Below are 2,500 nucleotides of genomic sequence, written 5' to 3' on the forward strand. Positions count from 1 at the left end.
CTGGAAGAAAAAAACCTCTTACAAAGCTCCGTGGGCGGTTAGCTTTTATTTATTTCATTCCTTTTTTCTTGTTTTTTTTTTTTTTCTTCCCTCCTCGCAAGGAAAAAAGAGCATCAACCCTGTAGAGAGTAACCCAGAAGCACACGGCCGACTTCGTTTCACGGCCCATTTCGCACCTAATTAATTAAACGCGAGGTTTTAAAACGACCGACTGTACTAGAAACGATTGCACCGTGCGGTTATTAATGAACTCGTCGGTGTTATTATTCCCCGAATCGGAGCCACGCCCGTCCGCGTTGATACCCGATGCGCAGCCGGTCGCATGTCGCGCCGTCGATTCGGACGAACCGATAACCTTTTAAGAAACCAGGCCGGAAACGTGAAAGGGTCTGTGGAAAGAGCGAGAACTCGATCAAAAAGCACACGGTTAGCGTAAATCAGCCGCACGTGCGCTCCGCCGGATTAACCACCCTGGCTGGTTTAATTGAATTGACGAATTTACTGAAACGTCTGGCTGTTTAAATGAGTTCATTCAGTGCGAGAACTGATTATTTTCCTTTAACAGCACGCCCTCGAGCGCTTTATTGCTTACGTAATCTGCGTTAACGGACGTCTCGGGTCGTGTTCCTGCTTTTTGATCGAATTAATGGCCCGTAAAATGCATGGAAAGTGCGTTTGGGGGAAAACGAATCTTGAAAGTCTGGATTATTTTTTCCCCCCCATAAGAAAAGCGCGAGTAATGTCGCAATCCCGTTGTAGTCGGAACTCGTAAAATCCCGATCTCCGACGTGGAAGAGACGGAGGAAACGCACGTGGAGTTCCCTTTGCACGATTCTATTCTCGATGAAGCGTCGTGTTGGTGCCGCTGTTGATTCCAGGCCAGTTTTCTGCGCTTTTAAGACCATCGTGACGTGGTCGTTATGAGGAAGATGGACGAGACGGCTGAGCGAACTCGTACATCGTTCCTCGTTGAGAATCGCACAGAAATGATTCGAATGTGGATGAGTTTTATATGTTTAGAAAATTCAGAGACGAGACGAATACGGTTTTGTTTCCCCCCCACTAAGCCGAGGCACTGGAGCGCTTTTGGGTCAGAGCCAGGGAACTTTGCGAGTGCGGTGGGTTGTAAGGGAAACGCGCACGAGGAGCTTCAGATTACAGCCCAATCACGAATTTTCACCTAATTAATCACCTAATGAATTCAGCCGGAGGCAGCGCCATGTACAGTCAACATTTTTACTACAAATGGCTGCATGATGCTCGTGTTAATGCAGATGTTGCTGCTTCACAACACGTTGGGTTGATGTTGATGTTGGCATGCTTTCTTTTCTTTTTTTCTTTTTTTTTTCTTCCTTCTAGTTCTTTTATCAGTAAACACATAATCTAACAGTCTGTGTCCACTAACCGTCATTAACATTCAGGAATCATCATGAATCAGCCATTTTGTTTGACAGCTGTCCATCTCTCTCTCTCTCTCTCTCTCTCTCTCTCTCTCTCTCTCTCTGCCTCTGTGTGTCTCTCTTTCTCTGTCTGTCTCTGTATCTCTCTCTGCGTCTCTCTCTGTCTGTCTCTGTATCTCTCTCTGCGTCTCTCTCTGTCTGTCTCTGTATCTCTCTCTGCGTCTCTCTCTGTCTCTGTATCTCTCTCTGCATGTGTCTCTCTCTATATCTCTCTCTGCATCTCTCTCTCTCTCTCTGTCTCTGTATTGCTCGTTGCATGTCTCTGTCTCTGTATCTCTCTCTGCGTCTCTCTCTCTCTCCCCCTCTCTTTATTGCTCGCTGCGTGTCTGTCTGTATCTCTCTCTCTGTCTCTGTATCTCTCTCTCTCTGTCTCTGTATCTCTCTCTGTCTCTATCTCTCTCTCTCTGTCTCTGTATCTCTCTCTCTGTCTCTGTATCTCTCTCTCTGTCTCTGTATCTCTCTGTCTCTGTATCTCTCTCTCTGTCTCTGTATCTCTCTCTGTATCTCTCTCTCTGTCTCTGTATCTCTCTCTCTGTCTCTGTATCTCTCTCTGTATCTCTCTCTGTGTCTCTCTCTCTCCCTCTCTCTCCCTCTCTTTATTGCTCGCTGTGTGTCTCTCTGTATCTCTCTGTCTCTGTATCTCTCTCTCTCTCTCTGCGTCTCTCTCTCTGTCTCTGTATCGCTCTCTCTTTCTCTCTCTCTCTCTCTCTCTCTCTCTTTCTCTCTCTCTCTCTCTCTCTCTCTCCCTCTCTCTCTCTCCTCCCTCCGCAGTGATGTAAAGGCATGAGCGGGCAGTCGAGGCGGCGCGGCTGCATGATGGCGCTGCTTGCATGACCGATTTTGCTCTTGAATAACACCAACACACACTAACACCTCCGGCTCGGGGTCCGCGGTCCGCTTTCTTTCGCCTCCAGGCCGGTTTCATCAGCATGCTCCTGTTGCGTTTGCAACAGTCACAGGCTGTCTGTGGGCGGGGCCTGAAGGTCACCGCAGAGCGACGATGTATGAATACGACGCAGGCGGGAAAACTGTCTCTGGGT

The 2,500-nt window shown here is 48.1% G+C and overlaps 1 protein-coding gene across 3 annotated transcripts in view; it reads left to right on the plus strand.

Moving 5' to 3' along the window:
• hook3 (hook microtubule-tethering protein 3) overlaps positions 1-2,500 on the plus strand; it is a 35,061-nt gene that overhangs the window by 30,452 nt on the left and 2,109 nt on the right. For all 3 annotated transcript variants that reach the window (XM_053676933.1, XM_053676934.1, XM_053676935.1), the window contains exon 23: positions 2,232-2,500. This exon is cut by the window's right edge and continues 2,109 nt beyond it. In XM_053676933.1, coding sequence (XP_053532908.1) covers positions 2,232-2,247 — 16 coding nt within the window. In that variant the 3' untranslated portion in view covers positions 2,248-2,500. The remainder of the gene's footprint in view (positions 1-2,231) is intronic.

The sequence above is a fragment of the Ictalurus punctatus genome, chromosome 28, assembly GCF_001660625.3.
Source record: "Ictalurus punctatus breed USDA103 chromosome 28, Coco_2.0, whole genome shotgun sequence".
Lineage (NCBI taxonomy): Eukaryota > Metazoa > Chordata > Actinopteri > Siluriformes > Ictaluridae > Ictalurus > Ictalurus punctatus.